The sequence below is a fragment of the Myodes glareolus genome, chromosome 22 (assembly GCF_982192425.1).
Source record: "Myodes glareolus chromosome 22, mMyoGla1.1, whole genome shotgun sequence".
Taxonomy (NCBI): Eukaryota; Metazoa; Chordata; class Mammalia; order Rodentia; family Cricetidae; genus Myodes; species Myodes glareolus.
The window spans coordinates 50,878,284-50,899,212 of NC_142047.1; the positions used below are offsets into that span (position 1 = coordinate 50,878,284).

The following is a 20,929-nucleotide window of genomic DNA, read 5'->3' on the forward strand; positions in this document are numbered from 1 at the left end:
CTTTAAAGCGGAATCCATACTTGGTGTTTTTCATCCTTGCGAGTGCAAGCTTGATTACTGCTGAGCCAAGCAATGTTCCCCAATGTACATTTTCCATGCACAATTTGAGTTAGCAATCGACTGTTTTTTAATTGTATTGTTTTATTTAAATCATTGGTCAGTTTTCCCCCCACCCTCCAGATGCTTAATAAGAAAACCTCTCAATGCAGCTCCTCCTGTCAGGTCTCTGTCTGTAACCATGTGGGTCCAAGTCTGTTTCGAGGCCAATTCCTCGTCTCGGGACCCCTCCAGCATCCCCACTGATCACCCTGCCTTCCTCTTTCTTAGGTTCTTCCTTCATTTTGGTGGACTGCGTCCTGCAGTAGCTTTCTGAGAAAGGATGCCTAGAAGGTCACGTTTTTGTGTCTTGATCGCTTGATTGACATGTTGGTGTAGACTGCAGATGAAAAATCATTTTTATTCAGAGTCTGTGCCTTGTGGGGGGCTCAGTTTCACATCAGGGAAGCCTTGTTGTTGTGCAGTCCTGTGTCATTCTGTCTGTTGGATAGTGTTTCTTTTGTTTCGTTTTTGTTTTTCGAGACAGTTTCTCTGTGTAGCTCTGGTGTCCTAGAATTCCCAATGTAGACCAGGCTGGCCTTGAACTCAAAGATCTGCCTGCCTCTGCCTCCCAAGTGCTGGGATTAAGGGTATGTGCTACTGATATACGTATCTTGTATGCTCCATTTTTGTGTTTTTCTGGAAACTTCCTGCTGCCAAGTCCTTCCATTCATTCTGCAGGGATATGGGTCTTCAGTCAACACCTAGGCCCTTCCTGTTCTGGGAGACCATCATCTCAGTATTTGGTTTTTCCTTTTAGTACTTTCTTGGAACTTCATTTTAGGGCTTCCTGGATGAAACCTTTGGTGCCTACCTCAGTGTCCTGTCCACTTCGTTTCCACCTTCGTCTCCTGAAAGAGCGTGTCCACACAGTTCCATCCCTGGGTTGGAGGGATCAGGTGAACACACTTCTCCAGTAGCCGTCGCTCTCCAGAGCCGCGCCAGGCTTTAGAATGTCACTCTGTGGTTGGTGATAACAAGGATGTGGTCATTCTCATGGCCTTTTCTAAGGATAACTTGCCAAAGATCTTGAGAAAACCTTCCTTGTGACTGAGAAATTTAGTTCTGGGGATGTGTCATAAGGACAAAGTTTGATACCGTGTATGAATATCAGCCCTTATAAATAGGCAACGCATGGGTGAGGGTTTAACTTGGTTTGTAGTCTGTGTTTGGTATGTGCAAAGCCCGGGATTCAGTCCGTAGTGCCATAAATAAATAAATATGAAGTAAGTAAAACAAGAAATAAGGCAAGACCCACAGATCGGACCCAGTGGTGAGTTCTGTGGTAGGAGAGACCCATGCAATGCATTATTACACTGCCATTATTAACAGTGGGAAGAGGTCCTCTGTGAAGTACAGAAGGTTCTAGAACATGCTGTTATTATGTGCTATGCTAGACACGGTCTCCCTACCTCCCTGTCCTGCCTTTATGCCTAAGACACCGGGGCATACTTTTGCGATGGTAGGATCCACACCATCGAGGCCTTGGACTGTTGTGCTTCTCGTCTCAAACACAAGCTCAGCAGGTGATTTCCATCCTCAGGGGCAGCACTACGGTGTCCACAATGGTCACTTGAGAGGCCTGCCTGGCACCGTCCCCTACTGTGACAGTGCCCCAGTATCTTCTTTACTCTGGGTGACATGGATTCAGCCTGCTCCCCAGAATGGTTGGGAAAATCACTTCTTGGCTGAAGCCCACGAGGCACAGCTTGAACCCTCGGTGCCATGCACTCGCTGGCCAAGACAGCTGACACCCCCATCCTCCCAGCTTCCTAGAGCATCCCATTGGCCGCTGTGGGCAGAGGGCTGCCAGGCAGCAGGCTCCCTGTCCTTTATGGATGAGAATGGCTACAGAGCAGGTTGGAGGCCCTTGTAGGGGGACTGCAGGAGGGATAGTCACATAGCCTTGTCCTCAGGCTTCCAAACTTCCGGGGAGGGTGCCCGCCCCGGTCCTCAGACCAATGACCCCCAACCTTTGTGGCAATGGACTGAAGGGCTGGTCCCTGAGTCAGCTGCTTTCCCTGCAGGTCTCCATCCCAGCCCAGCTTTGAGACTACATAATGACCCATGTGCGAGTACAGAGAGGTCTGCCCCTGCATCCAGGTGGGGTGGATTCCAGTGTGTGCTCCGCGTCTTGTCCCTTCTCCCTGACCCCACCTATGTGAACCATCACGAATAGCTGCATCTAAGGCTCTGCTCTGGAGTAATCAACCTTGCTATATTGTTATTGTTGGCCACTTTTTCTTCTCTTCCTTTCTCCTTCTGTTTGGTTATTTTGGCTTGCTTTTGTCAAGGGGTCTCACTTAGTAGTCAGGCTGGCCTCAGGTATGCGCTAATCTTTCTTCTTTAGTCTTCCCAGTACTGGGATTGCAAGCATGAACCACCATGCCTGACTTTTTCTTTTTCTTTCTGTATAATGTTTGGGTTGGATCCCAGGCCCTCGCATGTGCTAAGCATGTGTTCGGTCACTGGGTTGTGCTGTTGGCCATCAGTTATGTTTCACCAAGGATGCCACAGCTCTGGGCAGATTTTTCCAAAGCTCTGAGCATCTGTTACTGCAGAGAGCCACACATCAGTAAAAGCTATGTGCCTGCAGTGTGGAGTTGGTGCCTGGGTAGCCAGGAAGGTCCACTCTGGGCCCTTTAGGAACCTAGTATTAGTCTGGGCCAGTGTAGTATGTGGACGGTTGGTCCAAGTGACTGGTGTGTTGCTAGTGGCTAGGGAGAAACATGAGCTGGGTTGACCTGGAGGGCTTGATTAGGGAGACACTCTGTGAACTCAGTCTCAGTTAACCTGATCTCAAGTCTGATCTGGCTGGGACCACTTGACTTGGGGGCTGTGAGGGGAGAAAACAGCTGAGAGTGATGATGGCACGCGCGTGGACCCTGAGTGGGGTTGCCTGGCATGCATTTATCTCAGGGGTCTGTAAATGAGGAAGGGGTCCTGGGTGATGTGTGTGGTGGGGGAGAACAGACCAGAGGAGTCATCTACTATGGACTCCTGGTCATATCACATCTGAAAAGAAAGGTCCTGGCCTGCTGTGTCTTTAGAATACATGAGAGAACCAAGTTTGTGCTGAAATCATTTGGTTTGACACCTTGTGCCTCAGAATGATACCAGTGTCCGCCTCGGGGCATCTGCTGTCATGGGCTGGAAGAGCCCCTCGCAGGATGATGAACCCTTCTGCTGGGTCTGCAGAGAGGGAAGCTGAAGGGGTCCCAGACCTTGCCTCCAGTCAGACAGTCATAGCAGAGCAAGACAGGAACGGGAGTGGGGGTCTGAATGTCCCCTTGTCCCCTTGTTGTTTTTAGTGCCTTCTTAACATCTTGGGGCTCGGGAGATGGCTCAGTCAGTACAGTGCTTGCCATACAAGTGCGGGGACCTGCGTTCAATCCGAGCACCTATGTAAAAAGCCAGGTGTGTGGCACATGCCTGTAACTGCAGCACCGAGCCGGTGGATCCCTGGTGCTTCCTGACCAGCCAGTCTACCTGAATTGGTGAGCTCCAGGTTTAGCGAGCTCTTGTCTCAAAGGGTAAGGTGGAGCATCTGGAGAGACGGCTCAGTGGCAGAGAGTGTGCCCTGCGCTTCCAGAGGTCGCAAGTTCAGTTCCCAACACCCACTTTAGGTGGCTCTCAACCTCCAGTTCCAGGGGATCTGATGCCCTCTTCTGGCCTCTGCACGGCATGCATGTGGTGCACAGAGTACACACGGGGAAACACACATAAATGAAATTAAAAGTTAAATCTTTTAGAACATTTTAGTTAAGATACTTTAACTAAAAATCTTAAGTCTTAATAAAGTGGAGAACAGCAATCGAATCAGCCACCAACAACTCACCTCTGCTCAGATGTGCACACTTGCACACATCCATGAATATGTACACACACACACACACACACACACACACACACACACACATTCTTACATTTTTGTTTTGTTTTTTCGAGGCAGGATTTCTCTCTGTAGCTTTGGAGCCTGTCCTGGAACTTGCTCTTGTAAGCCAGGCTGGCCTCGAACTCACAGAGATCTGCCTGCCTCTGCCTTCCGAGTGCTGGGATTAAAAGCATGCACCACCACCACCTGGCCCTTAACCACCCTTCCTTATTTAGAGAAAGAATTTGGCTGTGTTGCCCAGGTTGGCTCTGAGTTTCTGGGCTCAAGTAATCCTCCTGCCTCAGCCTCCGAAGCACAAACCGTGGCACCTTTCAGCATGCTGTTCAGTGGTATTAAACATGCCACCATGTAGTCACTATCTACTCTAGAACTTCTCCATCACCCAAGTGGAAACATGGTCCCCAGTGAGGGGCATTAGCCATGATCCTGTTCCAGCCCCTGGGTCTTTACCCCTGTAGGTGGAACCAGGAGGATTTGCCCTTTGATGCCTGGCTGCTTTTACTTTCATGGTGCAAAGGTTGTGCCTTGGTATGGTGACATCAATACATCCAACTTTTCTTGGCTAATTTTCCATGTCATGACTTTGCCACGAGGCTGACCATTATTGACACGGAGTTGTTTTAGACTCCTGTGGACAGTGCAGTATAGAGGTGGCATGTTTCTTTGCTCCTGATTCTGATGTGTGTTTGTGGTCTGCTAATTTTAATGTCCCTTCCCCATGCACCTGATGCTCTTCTAGGTGTGCCCACCGAGTAGACTGGCTAGCCTTCTGGACACCTCCAGTAGCAGCAGCGGGGACCTCACTCTCCCTAAGTGGTGCCCTCAATAGACTCGTGGCCTTCAGCATTCTACAGGCCATGCTTCCCCCCCTCTTTTACCTCCCTCTGAAGGCTCCCCAGGGTCACTCTGGACTCTACCTCTCTGTATTATACCCTACTGCAGTCTCAGAATCCAGCCATGGGATACAGGACAGGGGCGCCTTTGAACATGACCACCAGTGAGGTCAATTTGCAGCCTCGCTGTGGCTCCTCTGCCTGCCTCTGTGCCCAGGTAAACCCACTTGGGAGTCACCCTCAGTGAAGAGGTTCTGAGGGGCAGGTGGATGTGGGTGTTCCACACACCTGTCGCCCACACCCTGCTCCAAGAGCTCACCCCTCTCTCTTTTGTCTCCCCAGGGACGTACCAGGGCCAATGGGTTGGTGGCATGCGCCAGGGCTACGGTGTGCGGCAGAGTGTCCCCTATGGCATGGCCGCAGTCATCCGCTCGCCCCTGAGGACGTCCATCAACTCCCTGCGCAGCGAGCACACCAACGGTGCGGCGCTGCACCCGGATGCCTCCCCGGCAGTGGCCGGCAGCCCAGCCGTGTCTCGCGGTGGCTTCGTGCTGGTGGCCCACAGTGACTCGGAGATCCTAAAGAGCAAGAAGAAGGGGCTGTTCCGGCGCTCCCTGCTGAGCGGCCTGAAGCTGCGCAAGTCTGAATCCAAGAGCAGCCTGGCCAGCCAGCGAAGCAAGCAGAGCTCCTTCCGCAGCGAGGCGGGCATGAGCACCGTGAGCTCCACGGCCAGCGACATCCACTCCACCATCAGCCTGGGTGAGGCCGAGGCCGAGCTGGCCGTCATCGAGGACGACATCGACGCCACCACCACTGAGACCTATGTGGGCGAGTGGAAGAACGACAAACGCTCAGGCTTCGGTGTGAGCCAGCGCTCCGACGGGCTCAAGTATGAGGGCGAGTGGGTCAGCAACCGGCGGCACGGCTACGGGTGCATGACGTTCCCCGATGGCACCAAGGAGGAGGGGAAATACAAGCAGAACGTACTCGTGAGCGGCAAGCGCAAGAACCTCATCCCGCTGCGTGCCAGTAAGATCCGGGAGAAGGTGGACCGGGCCGTGGAGGCAGCCGAGCGGGCAGCCACCATCGCCAAGCAGAAGGCTGAGATCGCCGCGTCCAGGTAGGGTTGGGCAGAGTGTCCTACAGTACCTGTCTTTGGTCACCAAGCAGGTGTTCATGATCTGCTCTGCCCATAGGTGCCTTGCCCCATGTGAGGCCTGCACAGTGGTCCTCTCTCTGTCCCCCACAGAGTTTTGGTGTTCCTTGGAGGTGCTCGGGTGATTATGGGCAGAGGTGGGGCAAGGAGATGGTCTGAGAGGGCTTGGGGACCTGCAGCTTCCTATTCAACAGGCTAGGAGGGAGTCCAGAGGCTGCAGAAAGGGAGGAGATGCCTCTTATCTTTTATATATGTCTAAGTGTGTTTTGTTCCTGTGAACCACTGATGGACGGAGAAGGCTGCTGTTCTGTTGGCATGCCTCCTGCTGGCTGGTGCCCTCTGCCTCAGGGACATGGGAGGAGACTGGAAGCTACTTCAGTGGCCCAGATCTGTGGCTGGGGGGTCCACAGGGCCCCAAGAGACATCTCTTCCAGGGGGACAGAACAGCTGAGGTGGCAGTGAGGGGCTGCCCCACTCAGACCATGCGGCATTAAACTTGGGGTTCAGGGGGGCCATCGGACCCCAGGAAACATCCTGTGGTTTTTATTGCTCGGTGTCAGTGCATTGTGTTAGCCTCAGGGCTGGGGAAGGTGCCCCAGGCTGGCTCCCTGGAACCCACAGAGGCAAGTATAGGAGCCTGGGCTGGTCTCAGCCAGTCTGTGAGGGTCAGGAGGCAGCAGACAGGGGAGCCAAGGAGCCACAGTCTCAGGCTTGAGGATTGTGGGAAGCCCAGAACTTGCCCGTGTGTGCCTCTGTGCTATGCAGTGACGTACCTATTAGATAGCTTTGTGAGGGTGTTGTACAGGGTTATCCACTGAGCCAATCTACCACCGTCTTCACCAGATCACCTGCGCCCACTTGCAGGAGATCATCACGGCTCAGTTTATTGGTTGTTGACTTTCTCTTAGAAGTGGGGTGAGGAGCCCTCACCTGAGTAGCCAATTCCCCCATTGCAAATAGCTGTGTGCTCTTCTGCCCTGATTGCACGTGCTCTGTAGGTCTTGGGGGAGGGCTAGAGGATGTAGGTGGGGGAAGGATTAGGGGGGCAGAGGCTCCATCTGTATGGCTATGGGGAAGCCAACAGCTGTTCTGGGTAAAGACTTTTCAGAGTGGCCTTTTGGGGAAAGCACCCATATTCCTGTCAGTAACCTCCACCCAGGCTCTGTAAGGAAACCCAATAAAGTTGTTGGTTCCCCAAGGTAAACTTTGGTGGTATGTACCTTTGATCCACAGTCCAGAGCACAGGTGTCAGCTAGTGGGACACCTGTCCGCCCGTGGTGTCTGTGGTCTAGAAGGGAGCACAGTAGCTTTAAAATGCTGAAAAAATTCTACCTGGCAGAATTCTGCTGGCAGAATTTCTACCTCAGTATTGCGGTCGGACCCTACCCTGTGTTAGCCCCTCCCACTGCCCCCAACACCACCAGGAAGTGGCTGTGAGTGGCAAGTGTGGCTGCTCATCAGGGATTTTAGGAACCTGCTCAGCTCTAGGAGTTTTTACTGTTGTGAACATAAGCAGCGCCTTTACCGCATACAGAAAGTTGGGAAATAACAGCCAGAAGGCCACGGTGCTGGCTGAAAGCTGATATGTGCACCCCAGCACCCCCAAGCATCCAAAGAACTAACTTCTGGTTGTTTTGTTTTACTGTCTCCCTTGTATTTTGGAACCCTGGTGGATGAGGGACAGCTCAGAGGCTAGGGTTGCTGGCCACAGCCCTGTCAGGCCCCAGATGAATTCTTTGTTGTTGTTTGGTTGTTTGCTTGAGACAAAGTCTCTCTATGTAGCTCTGGCTATCCTGGAGCTCACTGTGAAAGCCAGGCTGGCCCTAAACTCAAAGAGATCTGCCGACCTTTGCCTTCTGAGTGCTGGGATTAAAGGCACATGATGCCGTGCTTGGCTTTAGAAGACTTCATGAATGAGGATTTGAGAAGCAGGAGCAAGTATTACGGGATACCTTCCACAGACCTGATGCCCCATGTAACCCACCACCAGATCCCCAGTGTTAGGCATGAGAACAGGGGACCCAAGGTAGTTTCTATATAGATGCCATGGGAGCCTGGGTGAAGCTGGTCTCCCTGGAACAGGGAGGCGGAGTTGGACCCAAGCCCATGCGGGGAGAGCCCTCAACCCTCGTAGTCGGTGTTTCTCTCTGAGCCTCAGTTTCCTCAGCTATGGCAAAGGAGCCATGCTGTTCCCAGCACCTGCCCCTGGCCTGCTTTCCTCAGAGTGTGAGAATGCCAAGCTATACAGAGGTTGGCACACAGTGGCCTCCACACCTCAGGAAAGCCCAGAGGCAGGCATATGAGGACAAGGAGGACTCAGAGAAGTTGGGATCAACCTGGGTGTGAGTGAACTCTGAGTCACTCACCAGGGCCTTGGGTCCTGGCCAGTCAGCTACTGTTTCTGTCTCCTGTGGTTCCTCTGTTGTGTTTTCCCTAGTGGGCAAAGGGACGAGTGGAGGGAGGAGGCAGGGAGGAGACATGTGTATCCTTGTGCACCAGGGCACCAACAGACCTACATGCACACCCACGGGCTCCAATCTAGTCTGTTGAAACCATGAAGCACATCCATGTGCTCCACTCCCAATGAATGCCTGACCCTAGGCTTGTTTTCTGCATGGCTAAGGTTATAGAGATGGCCCGGTCCTGTTTCCTTATCAGTGGCATGACCATGAGATGAAATGGACCCTGGTTCTGCATTTACACAGATGCAATTTCAGAGTCTTTTGAGAAAGAAGCCAGTTGATGAAAGTGTCCCCCATTCTACCCCCACACAGTATGGGACCCATATCGTGTATTATGTACAGGTATGCCCGTTCCCTGGGTGCCCTCCAGGCTAATCTTAGGTTATTGGCATGTGCCATGCTGTGGAGTCTGGCCTGGATGTGGCTAATAGGAAAGACAGGAGGCATCAGACCCTCACCAGCCGTCAGGAACCAGCTTCTTAGACTCTGGCCTTGAAAACAGCAGGGACCTGTGCTCAACTCTATTGTCACTGCCAAATGGTCAGGGCAGGCTGCTCTATAAGCAAGCGTTCCCACTAGAGTGGTGGTTATCAACCCATGGGTCATGACCCCTTTTGGGGTTACATATCAGATATCCAGCCTATCAGATATTTATATCACAGTTTACAACAGTAGCAAAATTACAGTTGTGAGTAGCAAGGAGGTAATTTTATGGTTGGGAGTGGGTCACTACAACACAAGGAACTATTAAAGGGTCACCGTACTAGGAAGGCTGAGAACCCCTGCACTAGAGGGTGGTGGAGCCCATGATGTGGGGCCCGGTTTACGGCTGGTCCCATCATCATCGCTGGTGTCATCCCAGCACTGCTCCGAGTGCTGACTCCTGGTACCCAGAGTCTTGTGTTGGAGGTGGGGAGGCAGTGAAGCATCATCTAGAAGGCAAGCCACCACCCCAGGCTGTGAGCCTGAATCCATGTCTCCTGCATCTTCCCAGTGAGCTTAGAATGTGAGAACCAAGGCGGGGAACCAGAGGCTAGTGCTGATAGGGTGCAGATGGCAAGGGACTCACAGAGCTTTGAAGATGGCCAGTGACTCACGGAGCCTTGAGTCCAGCAAGAGCCATAAGCAGCTGTGCTGCCACTGCAGAGTGTCCATCCCTGGGATCATCATGGTTACCATCAAGATGACAGAGTCACGGGGCCATGCTGCTCCATTCTCAGCCTGCATGTCAGGGCTCCTTCGGTAAGTGTAGTGAGAAACTGCCCATGGCATCCTTATCAGACATTCCAGGCCATCTTGGCGACAGCTCCAGCAAGGCTGGGGACAGGCACAAGGAGAGTTAACTCTGAGAGATGCCTTCACTCTTGGAGAACCCCTCCTGAGGCCCATCTTAGTGGAGGCAAGGGAGCTCTGGCACCTTGAAGTACCCTTTAAATACAGCGCTGGGGCTGGGGAAATGCTTGGGGGTTAGGGGGACTCAAGTTCAGTTCTCAACACCCACATCAGGCATTACCCACCCACCTATAGCTCCAGCTCCAAGGGCTCAGACGCCCTCCTCTGGTCTCCATGGGTACCGCACACACAAATACACATTAACACATGGACACAAAGCCATTAAGTGAGAAATAAAATATGAGTCTTTATGCAACACTACCTCTGGGAAAGTGGGTGTGTAAGCCTGTGAATAGGCCCACTCAGGAGAGTGTCCAGCCCCTGCCAGTCCCCATTATTGTACTCAAATAACATGTCCTTGTTAAGGGATAGGAAGTCCCTGTGTACCATCTTGAGCTAAGCCTGTCCCCTCAGCACTGCATGCAAATGCCATGGTCCTTCTCATCCATGCATCTTCCTGTGATCAACTGTGGTCTCTCCGAAAGTATCTTACGGAAAATCCCATAAGTAAACAATTCATGAACCCCCCCCCAACCTTTGGGTCAGGCTTTCCCTGTGTTCTCCCAGGGCTTTCGCCAGGCACCATTCTGAGGTGAGCGGTGCTGTCTGGCACCACCCCACTCCACCCTTCCCAGGCTGTGACTCATCCCATGACTTGTTCTTGTCCATCCTATCTATGCCATGGGTGATGCTCACCCGTGAGCCTCCGAGTTGCTGTCTTCAAGTGACCCCGTTTGACTTAATAGAGTGGCTGTCCTGTCACTAATAGTTGTCGTGGGTGCCTGGAATAAGTGGACAGACAGGTTTAGGGCTGGAACCTGAGATCTCAGCCCTCTTTGTGCCAAGGAGACCTGCTGTACATGTGCCACACTTGCCTAGTGAGGCTGGCATTGCACTGTGACTGGTTCTCTGAGCTTGTCCCTTCTTGTCCTCTCGTCCCAGGAGTCTCCCCACTGGTGCAGCCCAGTGTACCCATTTCTTCACTGCCTGAGATGTGGGTGTTCATGTGGCTGGAGCCCTTGCTCTGGAGCCCTTCCTCGGTCGGAATGTTCTGGGCATTTCTAGTCTTGCAGTCTAGGAGTACGGCTGCAGAGGACATCCTGCTACCCTTCCCATTTCTGCACCGCCCTCCCCTGTAGCATTATGGTCTGCTGAGAGATGCAGGCTGTGAGCCTGTGGCGGATGCAGCTCCCAGGAGGAGGCTGAGGGGTCCTGGGATTATGGATGTGTTCCAAGGGGCTGAACAGAGACCCCTGAAGTGCACCCACTTCTCAAGCCCAGAACCTGTGACTATGTCACCTCTCATGGCAAGAGGACTTTGCAGATGTTGTTGAGGATGTGGAAGTGGGTGATTATCATGGACCTCCCCCCTCAGATGGCCCGGTGTCATCACAGGGTCCTCGCACGAGGGCGGCTGTGAAAGCAGAGGTTAGAGCTGTGAAGTACAAAGCTGGAAAAAGAGCCCAGGAACAAGGAATGCAAGCAACGTCTAGACATTGGACAAGTTAAGAGAAGGGGTTCTTCTGGAGTCGATCTGGAGGGGCCCGATGCAGACCACACCTCGATTTCAGCTCTTCTGTGTTTTGGCAAATCTATGTAGCTGGTGGAGCTCGAGGTTTACATGCTTACTAATCTGGCCACAGGCCCTGCCTGCCTCTGAGCACCCCAGAGAATACTCAAGTCCCCTTGTTCCCCCACTGGCAGCTCTGCCCCCCAGTATAGCACTTCCTGGTCCAGGGTTAGGCTCCTGCCCCTGTGGGAGGCCAGTCACACCTCTGGTGGGCAAAGGCCCATCTGTTTGTGCTCAGACATGCAGCTTGAAACTGAACGGGGGGGGGCATGTTTTGGGGTCCTGGGAAGTGACTAGATGCAGGAGCAGCTGAGGGGACACTGGAGGCGAATGGCTGGTGTACACCATCCAGGGTTCTGGGTTTACCCAAAAGCCTCAGTTCTGCCTCGGTGAGCTGGGATATCGTGACCTTGGCTGTCTGGCACCTTCTGTGGTATTTCTCATAGGCCCATAAGCTTGGGAATGTGGGCAGGCTATGCCCATGCCAGCACTGCCTCCTGGTCCCCACCGCAAGGGCTCTCACCTTGCTGTAAACAAATAGACCCTGTGGTTGGAAGCCACAGTTAGGACAGCTGTCACATGCCCTTCCTATGGAACTGCTGGTCACATGGTAGTCTAGGATCGCTGCACAGTCTCAAGCAACTGTCACCTGGATTCTCAGGGGCTCAGCAGGATTCAGAAGAGAAACAAGTCAGCTGGGGCCTGCTGTGTCCACAGCTCACTGGGCCTGAATCCTGCAGTCCCGAGCAGGTGAAGGAGCTGTGTCCACAGCTCACTGGACCCGAGTCCTGCAGTCCTGAGCAGGTGAAGGATCTGTGGGACTCAGGCCCATAGCACTCTCCTTTTCCTAAATGAGCCTGTTGCTGTTTAGAAGATCCCTGGGATGGGCTTCCATGGGATCTTAGTGGTCTGTCCTGGGATTTGGTAACATCATGGTGTCTCTTCTGAATCCATTCTGACCTTCTCACTAAATGCCCTTTCCCCATCTTCTTGCAGAAGTGCTAAGTGGCTCAGCTGTCTGTGACCTCGGCAGGTGTCTAAACTCTGTAGGATGGCAAGTGGAGTCCTGTACCACATGCCATACATATACCATGTCACTAGTGTGTCCGTATGCTCATCCCAGGGGTCAAGCTGACCCCAGTGGACTCAGCCTGGGGTATCGAGACATCAGCTCCTGTGCCCTTTGTTCCCAGGGGCGGACGCTGTACTGGGTCTCTGCATCTTTCAGTGACAGGCTGTCGTCACAGCGGGCTGTCTTTGTTCTTCCTCTGCCTTTGTTAGGCCTACCTGTACCTTTTGCAGGGAGCTCACAGTGCCTCTGCTTGCTCAGGCAGTTCACATGCCTGAGAAAGGGGCTGTGTTCGAGCCTACTGCCGTAGCCTGAGTCTCCGGAGTGATGGGTGGCCACTGTCAGGCTCGGCTCACCCTCTACTTTGCACTGGTTCTTTGTGAGGTTGATGCTAGACCTTGCTGTGACATCTGACATAGCTGACCGACCGGTCCTGTGGTCTCCTCACACACCACGGCTCCAGCCACACTGACTCTTCCGAGAACCTCTTCCTCCTGCTAACAGAGCCCCATGGCCACTATGACAAAGTGCCCACTCCCAGAACAACCTCATCACCTCAGGTGCAGCACTACCCACTCTCTGTTCCCAGTCCTCAGCGCAGAACTTGAATCTGCTTCCTGTCTCTGGACTTCTCACATAACCAGCGTCCCACCCCACGAGGCCTTTTGTTCCTGTATTAGCTTTCCGTTCATATCACGCTCTCAGCGGCCATTCCTGTTGATGCTCAGGTGATAGTCCATATGTTTAAGTACCCACTCATTATCCCATGGACGCTTGGCGTGTCTCCACTCTTGTCTGCTGTGGATAAGGCTGACTTGGATGCTCATGGACCTGTGTGCCGTTTTCCCGAGTCCCGTGGTGACTTTGCTGATCTGTTTGTACAGCTGCTGGGTGACGTGGTGTGGATCTCTCTATTCCTTGCCAGCGCTTGGTGTCAGCCATCTCCTCTATTCTACCATTCCAGCGGGTGGGACGTGGTGTCTCTCTGGGGGTTTGTAGTTCAGATTGGCCTTGAACTGTGATCCTCACCCCTCAGTTTTCCTCCGTCCTCCCTAATAACCGTTGGCGCTAAGTCTTTCCCTGGGTTTATGGTTCACTTTATACCTTATCTGAGGGAATCGCTCAGTTTGGTTTTTCAGTACATATTTGCGGCCTTTGAACGTTAAATCCATGCAAGTTGCAGCTAGGCTCCCTGGCGTGAGGCTGAGCTCTCCGAGAGCACAGTGCTGCCCAAGACGGTGCCCTGGAGCACACACGAGGGCACTGGCAGGAGGGCTCCTTCAGGAGCAGAGCCATACAGTTGGTCCCGTGTGTTGACTCACCTAACTCAGAACCCTCCCTGCAGGCCTGTCTTTAGTGACCTCTGAGACACGAGGCAAGGGGAAGGAGGCAGATGCTCCAGCAGGCAGAGCTGTTCCTTCAGCAACCCAAGGTTGCTTCACCTCAGGACCTGTTCGTGCTGGGCAGAGCTGTTCAGTGAGGTTGAGCGCCCAGGTCTCCAGTAGCCCCCCACTAAGCATGGCCTCAGTTCATGCCGTGATCTCAAGAAGGAGGAGAGAGAAGGCGCGGTCACATTGTGAGCACACCCAGTTGCAAGAGAGGCTGGGAAACATGGTCCTAATCCAGGTCACAGGGGTCCAAATCAGTGTTGGTGGCTTTAGTCTAACGAGAGAGAAGGGGTCAGCACAATGGGGAATCGACACCCACATTTGCCACCCTGACCGGGGCAGTCACTCTCAGGGCCTATGTCCCTCAGCCCACAGTCTCCCCCTGGGTCTCTGGCTGCCACACCTCTGCATGGCAGCTGCTCTGTGGAGCCCACTTGTTCTCTGAGCCAAGAGTCTGCCCATATGCCCTGGGGCCTCCAGGTTGGTGTCAGGGTAGATGTTCCACAGTGAGGCATGATTGTGGTGGCTGTATTAGATTTCTCCAAATCACAGAGGTAAGGGACAGCCAAGGCCTGCTGTTCCCAAACCCAGGGCAGATGAACAGCTGAGGCCTTCTGTACTCTGTCTTTTCCCTCTGAGTATGGAGGTGAGGGTGTTCTGCCTGTCACCAACCCTGTCTCTGTTGCTGTATCTCTTCATGTCTGCCTCTGCCTCTCTCTCCTTTTATCTCCCTACCTCCCTTACTTCTTCACTCCTCATCTCGGCTTCCTTAGCTTTCTCTGTCAGCCCATCCCCTCCATTCCCTCTCCCTTTCTCCTTCTTTCTTCACCTGTGGATTCCCGCCATGGAACCAGGATGGACACAGTGAACTAAGTCAGGGCCTTTACCACCCGGCTGACAGACACATGTGGGGCCTTTAGAAGGTACTAGCTCCCAGCACGTGGAGGGACGTGTCACCCCTGAATTGGCTGAGAGACGGCCTCACTTCCCCAGCCCCCAAGCTGAGGCCCATTGACAGGACTGGGCTGCCATGGGAGCCCACTACCTTCCACAGTCCCGAGGCCTCCCCTTCCCAGCCCCAGGGCTCTGTTAGTGATTTTCCCAGCAGGGCGGCCCTGATGGCTGGTGCCTTGAGAAGCAATTATGTGAAGTGGCTGAGCAAAGGAGCTATTACCGGCAGGGCGCCACAGTTGCTGTGACCTCAGTTGCCACTTAGCTGTGCCCAGCTGGAGCACCCACAGCAGGCCCAGACACCCCGCCCTGGCGTCGCAGCCTGCCTCTTGTGGAGACCAGCTGTTGGGGAGGCTAGGGTGCTGGGCTCAAGGCTATCACTGATTGGACGGCAGTGGCTGCCTAAGGCATTGGGTCGAGAAGGGTTAGAAGGTAGAAGGCCAGATCTGGGTGGGAGGTGGGTCTCCGTTGATTAGGAGCTTCCGTTATAGGCTCACCTGTTTCTAGGGGAGGGTTGTTTGTTGTCTGAACTTTGTTAACTTAAAGCTCTAGAGGTAGGTTTTCCCAGATGCCCCAGCATTGTGTGTGTGTGTGTGTGTGTGTGTTATCATGTGTGTTCACATGTGTGTGCAAGTGTGCTCATCCATGCCTCTGTGTGTGTGGAGGTCAGAGGTCAATGATAACTTCATTGCTCTTGACCCCTGAACCATCTCACTAACTCTATGGTATTTTGTTTGCGATTTTTAAAGATTGTGATGCAAGCGGCCAGGGAGATGACTCAGCTGGCCAAGCGCTTGCCTCGCAAGCTCGGGAACCTGAACTCAATCCCTAGAAGCTCCATTAAAAAGGCAGCCGTGGTGGCTCATACTTGTTCCCAGCACTGGGGTGGTGGAGGCTGAGGTCTCTGAGGCTCACTGGCCAGCAAGTCCAGTTTAATCTGCACTCTTGGGCCAGGGAGAGAACATGTTCAAAAAAACAAGGTGTCTGGGCAGTGGTGGCGCATGCCTTTAATCCCAGCACTTGGGAGGCAGAGGCAGGCGGATCTCTGTGAGTTCAAGGCCAGCCTGTTCTGCATAGCTAGTTCCAGGACAGCCAGCGCTATTACAAAGAGAGACCCTGTCTTGAGACAGACAGACAAACACACACAAGGCAAGGTAGACAGGAACTGAGGAAGAGGCCCAGGACTGATCTTTGACCTCCACATACGTGTGCACATGTGTGAACACGTACACATAAATATTTTTATAAAACCCACAGAACAAAATTATCATCTTGTTAAGTTCATGATGTCAAATACATGCAATCATCGCCAGCGTCTTTCTTCAGAATGGCACCTCTGTGCCCAGCAAACATGGCTCCCCTCTCACTCCCAGCCTGCTGGCCATCATAAAAGCTGGTTCTTGAGGGATAGCAGGGTTGAGGAAAATGTGCTCTCCCCTCAATCATGACTGGTGGGACACCTGCTCAGACAGAAGAGAACCCCGGCCTTCCTCATCTCCAAGTTCCAGCAGTCCCTCACTACCCATGTCAGAAGACATAGAATGCACCTCTGCACCCCGGCTTCCTGCACCCTAGGACTCGCCACCCAGCCCAGCCTTTCCTCTAGACCCGTCACAGCAACTTCCCAGCAGCCCCCAGAAACCAGTGTCATTTCCAAGTTCAGGGGATGCTTTCGTGGGTGTGTCTGTGTTCTAACCCTGCTAGATTTTTTTGGTTATTGTTTTGTTTTTTCCTTACAGGGTCTCTCTGTGTAGCCCTGACTGTCCTGGAACTGTAGACCAGGCTGGCCTTGAACTTACAGAGATCTGCCTGCTTCTGCCTCCCAAATGCCGTGATTAAAGGTGTGCGCCACCGCCACCACCCCCCCCCCCCGCTTGGCTGACCCTGCTGTGTTGTTATCAGCTTCCTGCCCTCCTGTGTCTCTCCAGCCCCATCTACACAGCCGCGTAATTGTGGTGCAGTTCACCCGCCCATGCTATGGTGTCCAGATGTGCAGGCATCTGTTTTAGCGGTGTCCCTGTTCTGTGGTGTGTGTGTGTGTGGGGGGGAATGGCCTTGCGTTGAAAAGTCATATGGAAGTGTTGAGGGGTTGAAAAGAAATGCCTCACAGGGACCTGGACTCTGGGTGCTGGCCAGACCTGGACTCCTTCCATGTCTCGGGGGGCTTGAGGGATATGATGAGGAGCTGGAGGCAGGTGGAGGTGGGCTGGTGAGGCAGGGAGGTGAGGGCCTATCACTGGGCTCACCTTAGGCTTACACCCCATGGAAGGTTGTTTCCGTCGCCTGCCTGGGCTTGCCCATGTGTTGGCGGGGAGTGAAGGCTGAGCTTGGGGTGAAGGGCCAGGCCTTGTCTGGCACTCTGGGCCCTCCTACACCTCCCAGCCTCCTCCTGTGGGGCTCACCTGAAGCGTGTGTCCACTCATTCATTTAGTTAGCTACTGAAATTTTGAACATACTCTTGCCATGTCATCCTGGCCAGCCTCAAACTGACAGTAATCCTCCTGCCTCAGCTTCCTGAATGCCTGGCTGTCAAACTCAATCTTTCTGATGTTTCCCTTCATCCTCCCAGAGGCTCTGCTCTTTTATATAATAGAGGAATTAAACTTTCTTAGACACAGACAAAACCAGATAAAGCCAGCCTCCCTGCCTCTGCCGGCTCAGTAGTGCCCCCACCTGGCGGGTCCTTACGCTGTTCCTCGAGGTTAGTGGATAATGGGGAGATGGCAAGCTCGGCTGGCAGGCACGCAGCTGGTGCTCATCTAGCCTGGACTGCATGTCTCCTCCACAGTACCGGGACCCCAGGCTCTGACACAGGTGCCCTGTCTGTGTCTTACGGCACCTCTACACCCCCCCATGGGCCTGTAGGGTCTCTAAGACCCATCTCGGGCAAGTGCTTGCTCTCCCCACTCCTCCGTGTGTGTCCTGCGTCCTGTGTAGATGAAGAGGCAGACACACAGCTGGGAAGGTGCCTTGAGTCTTGGTTGCTCGTGGTTACAACCATGCCATCTTCATCTTCTGCCCGTCACCGGGTGTGCAACTTGGTGGGCACCTGCAGACTGGTCGAGTTGGAAATGAAGGTCTCCTGAAGGCAGGAGTGAGGAATGGAGCCTGGGCAGGAATCTTGAGAGTGTTCTCGATGGGGCAGAGTCAGTTGACAGTCACCCTTCGGCCAGTCAGCTTAGAGGGAGGAGTCCAGTGCAGCACCCCTAAGTTCTGTCCACTCCAGTTTCTCGAAGCCAGGACTCCCAGGGCAGAACTGTGACCTAGCCAGGCTGGCAGCTCCTCACTGGCTTCATCGGACCCCTGCCTGGTGTCTCGGTGAGCTCTATGGCAGCCAGCTAAGTGCTGTGTGTCAGGGTGAGTCTCAGTCCAGATCTGCACTTTGAGGGATTCCAGCTGTCACCTACACTCACACATCAGCCCCTCTGGACTTCTGTCTTGTTGACCCGGGCAAGCAGATGGTGCTCAATGCCGTTCCTCTCAGGGTGACACACAGCAGCCAATGCTGCTCCGCTTCCTCCCCAGTCTGGCCCTGCTCTCATCCCACTCAGAGGGGACCAACTAGAACCTTCCTCCCCAGGGTAGCACTTGGGTGCCTATCCAGGACACCTGGGTCAACTAGCTGCCCAAGGCCTGTGAGTTGCAACGCTGCCTTGCCTGGATGGCTTTGGCTGGTGACCACATAAAGTCCAAGCAGGCTTTGGCTGGTCCAATGTATAAGGTCTCAGGGCAGGGCGGGGGCGAGCCCTGGGGCCCCCTTGAAGTCCCTTCTGCTCAGAGTGCTGCCCCAACAGCCAGTTCATGTCATCGGGTTCTGAGACACTTCCTTTGCCTGTGATTTTGCAGGTGGCCGCACCTTGCAGATGCTGAACCAGTCAGAGAGGCAAAACTCAGCCAGCCCTCTTCCCCTAGGCTCAGACTTAATGTGCAGGGGCAGGGCCTGCAGAAACTGGACTTGACTCAGTGATGGGGAAGCCTGATGCCCCTCCCCTGCCACACTGAGTCCACAGCCGCTCTTACCCCTGTGAACTCCAAGCCTAAATTCCATCCCTGTCGGCGGATGTGGATTTTGATTGTCATGAGGGCTGTCATCAGCTCTGAAATAGCCCTGGGTACCTACTCCCTCCTGTATCCAACCCCTCAGCTCCTTACCTGGTTCATCCTCAGGTGCCCAACTCAGATCTGCAGACAGAGGCAGCGTCTACAGACGTGGAAAGCCAGATAATTTGATTTCTGATGAACGTGAGTTACGTCTTGTGTGAGTATGTAGAAACCCCTGATTTCCCTGTGCCCACAAGGCCTTGTGAGGTAGACTGTCTCGTCATCTACCTGTCACACCAGCTAGAAGGCTGAGGCATGCACCTGGTTACCCGTCTGCAGCCTGGCAGTGCCAGCGCACACTGCAGCAGCCAGTGCTGTGACATGGTCCCCACTGTTGTCCCTGTTGTTTTCTGGGGCTCTGTAGCAGAGGGTTGATGACCGAAGGCTCAGTGCAAGCAAGGACTGTGCTCTCTTGGTCTGGACCGTCAGAGGCCTGAATGAGGAGATGCGGGTCCACAGAGGACCACACCCCCTTCAGGTTTCAGGAGAGTCCTTCCTGCTTCTTCCAGCATCCATAGCATCCTTGGCATCCCTTGGCTCATGGCCATACCAATCCAGTCTCCGACTGTCTTTACATGGCTTCTCTCTGAAAGGTACCCTCCTCCTCACCCTCTTCCTCTTCCCTTCTTTTCTGTTGTTTGTTTTGAGACAGGGTCTCATGTAGACCAGGCTAGCTAGATTCTGCTGTAGCTGAGGCTGACTTTGAACTCCTAATCTTCTTGCCTCTGCCTCCCAAGTGCTAGGATTACAGATATGTGTCACCATGCCTGGAATGAAATCTGTCTCTTAAGCACACTAGTGGTGACAGCTAGGGCCTGGGTGAACTCACCTCAAGGTTCTCCCTTTGTGTGTGTGTGTGTGTGTGTGTGTGTGTGTGTGTAGGTCAGATGATAGCTTGGAGGAGGTGATTCTCTCCTTCCACCATGTGGGTTCTGGGAATTGAACTTGGGTCGTCCAGCTTGACGGTAAGCTCCCTTTACCCGCTGAGCCATCTTGCTGGCCTCTCTAGGTTCTCCCCTTAATCATATATACAAACTCTCTTCTGAATGCTGCAGGTCATTCATTGCAGGGATGGGGGAAGAGGAGGGTGTATCTTTTAGGGGGGCCACCTCGTCTGGTGTCAGGTAGGAACTGAATGAGGAGAGTGGGCATGAAGTGACACCTAGTGATGCTGGAGTAGTTCACAGCCAGGGTCCCTAGCTCTCTCTCTGGCTTTGGCACAGTGGACTGGGATGGGCTATGACTGGGCCTCCCGGCCCTGCTTCCGCACCCCACTCCTTCCACTCCCTGGATGTCAAGCTCAACTCTGGCACTAACTCCAGTGTGCTCTGGGTTCTGGTCTCTAGAGACCTGGTGCACATTACAAACACCTCATTAATCCTCTCTGAGGCCCCTGGAGGCCAGGCCTTTGGAGAATTCAAAAATCACAAAGAAATGGTTCCTGGCAGCCCCTGTTTCCTCTTTCAGGAAGCTCTATGTGGGTGTTTGAGTGTCTACCTGCTGGGTGGAGATGGGCAGTGAGCTGAGGGTCCTACACAGTAGGGACAATGACCTCTGTGTCCAGCTGTGGGGGCAAGGAGTCAATGAGGAAAGGGCCTTGGTCACATTTGAACAGCACTCAGGTTCACACCTGTGCTGTGGGAACAGGGTTCCGGGACTTTGGACCCCAGCCCCTGTCCCCCTCTGGCTCCTTGTCTGCCATCTGAGCCATTGCTGATCCCCTACAGTTCTTGGGGTGACCCAGACATGGTACTCAGGCTGACACCACTGGAAGTGAGAGCTCTGCCCTGCTTCGTGCTGCTCCGATGGTGAAAGAACTGGGTGCCAGGTGGCATTCAGGCCCGGGTCCCTGGCAAACCCTGTTCAGGACATTAGTTTTTTTCCCAGAAGCCTAGGTACAGAGTCAAGGCTTTGATTGACATTTCTGCTGTAACCTGAGGTCCTCTGAGGTCCTTGGTTTCCTCTCTTCTGTCAACAGTTGTGTTTCAAATCCAGATCTGAGTGGTGGAGCCCAGA

General features: G+C 53.6%; 1 protein-coding gene across 1 annotated transcript in view; it reads left to right on the top strand.

Annotated features, from left to right (window-relative positions):
- Nucleotides 1-20,929, top strand: part of Jph3 (junctophilin 3) — a 59,841-nt gene that overhangs the window by 16,896 nt on the left and 22,016 nt on the right. Inside the window, exon 2 of the mRNA XM_048437429.3 lies at nt 5,167-5,944. Coding sequence (XP_048293386.1) covers nt 5,167-5,944 — 778 coding nt within the window. The remainder of the gene's footprint in view (nt 1-5,166; nt 5,945-20,929) is intronic.